Source organism: Mastomys coucha, unplaced genomic scaffold (assembly GCF_008632895.1).
Source record: "Mastomys coucha isolate ucsf_1 unplaced genomic scaffold, UCSF_Mcou_1 pScaffold15, whole genome shotgun sequence".
NCBI classification, from domain to species: domain Eukaryota; kingdom Metazoa; phylum Chordata; class Mammalia; order Rodentia; family Muridae; genus Mastomys; species Mastomys coucha.
The window spans coordinates 72758120-72759756 of NW_022196897.1; the positions used below are offsets into that span (position 1 = coordinate 72758120).

General features: G+C 34.6%; 1 protein-coding gene across 1 annotated transcript; it reads right to left on the reverse strand.

Annotated features, from left to right (window-relative positions):
* Positions 1–479: 479 nt before the first annotated feature.
* Positions 480–1430, reverse strand: LOC116092090 (olfactory receptor 8K3-like). Its single transcript, XM_031373447.1, has one exon. It carries the CDS (start codon positions 1428–1430, stop codon positions 480–482), a length of 951 nt encoding a protein of 316 aa, XP_031229307.1.
* Between the last annotated feature and the right edge of the window lie 207 nt (positions 1431–1637).

Sequence of the window (1637 nt, forward strand, 5' to 3'; positions counted from 1 at the left end):
ATGGAAAGAGACACTTAAGCAAGGTCGATAGTGAGTTACAAGCAAAGCTCAGAACTTAAGCTTTCTCTCAATTTGATCAATTTAGATATTCACACAACTCATAGAAATGAATGGATCCCAAATGCTAATGAAGAAGTTTACATCGAAATCCAACACACTCATTCATTAAGAAAACTTAATGAATCAAGCATGCAATTATCCTTTAAGCCCTGGCCTACAGTTCCTATTCTTTCTAAAGAACAAATCTATATCACCAAATCTTGTGATCTTTATATTCTAAGAATATTTTCTGTGATAATATATCTTCTGTTATTGGAAATAAGTTTAGTAAAAGGGATTGAATTCAAATGATTTCCTCATAAATTTATATATAGGATTTAGATGTTTGACTACAAGAAATAATGTTAACAAAAAGTACTGTTAATTCTTTGTAATTTTGAAATATTTGTATGAAAAACATAGAGTAAGGAACTCAAATCCTATGTCAATTTCAAAAGAAAAGTCCGTATTTTTTTCCATGTCCTATGGAGAGCATCTTTTACATCTTTATTCCTCAAGCTGTAGATCAAAGGATTCAACATGGGGATAACCATGGTATAAAATATTGAAGCCACTTTATCAGTATCAAAGGAATGACTGGATTTGGGCTGCATATACATAAATATTAACGTCCCATAGAAGACAGTGACCACTGTCAGGTGGGACCCACAGGTGGAGAAAGCCTTGCGCCTGCCCTCAGCAGAGTTCATCCTGAGAATGGCTGTGAGGATGAGCAGGTAGGACACAAGAACAAGAAGAAGAGAGGAAATCAAATTAAAAGCTGATAGGTACAACAATATCACTTCAATTTCTTGAGTATTTGAGCAGACCAAAGATAACAAAGGAAGAGTGTCACAGTAGAAATGAGTGATGACATTGGAGCCACAGAAAGACAAACTAAAAATCTTAATTGTGATTAGAAGAGCCACAACTGTACAGTAAAGATAAGGGATAATTACGAGCATCCAGCATAGTTTTTTTGACATGATTACCATATAGAACAGAGGCTTACAGATGGCCACATATCGGTCATAAGACATTGCAGATAGAATATAAATTTCGCAAGCAATGAACATACTAAAGAAAGACAACTGGATAGCACATAGATAAAATGATATTGTATTTTCATCTACAAGAAAATTTTGTAACATTTTTGGTCCCACAGCTGTTGTATAACCAAGGTCTGTAGTAGCAAGGTGTCTGAGAAAAAAGTACATGGGTGTTTGCAGCCTGGATTCCACCATGGTAAGGATGATCATGCCCAAGTTACCAATCAGAGAGATCAGATAGATGATGAGGAACAGCCCAAACAATGGAGCCTGCAGCTCAAGACGACTAGTGATACCCATCAGGATGAATTCAGTCACCATTGTGAAGTTGTGTTTTTCCATCCAGGTTTACAGAATGTCCTGTTTTGAATTGAGACAGTTGCATTGTGAATAGATTTCAAATATCATAGTATTCAGAGTAGCTTCAATAAAATATCTCCAAATATTTTTTATTTATTTTTGAAAATTAATCTATTTCAAAGATGTACACATACTCTTATGCATATAAATACACAAAGAGATTTAGACATGTGACTGGAAAGACACAAA

Excerpts from the sequence above, each read along its gene's own strand:
- LOC116092090 (XM_031373447.1), bottom strand. The coding sequence starts at position 1,430 with ATGGAAAAACACAACTTCACAATGGTGACTGAATTCATCCTGATGGGT.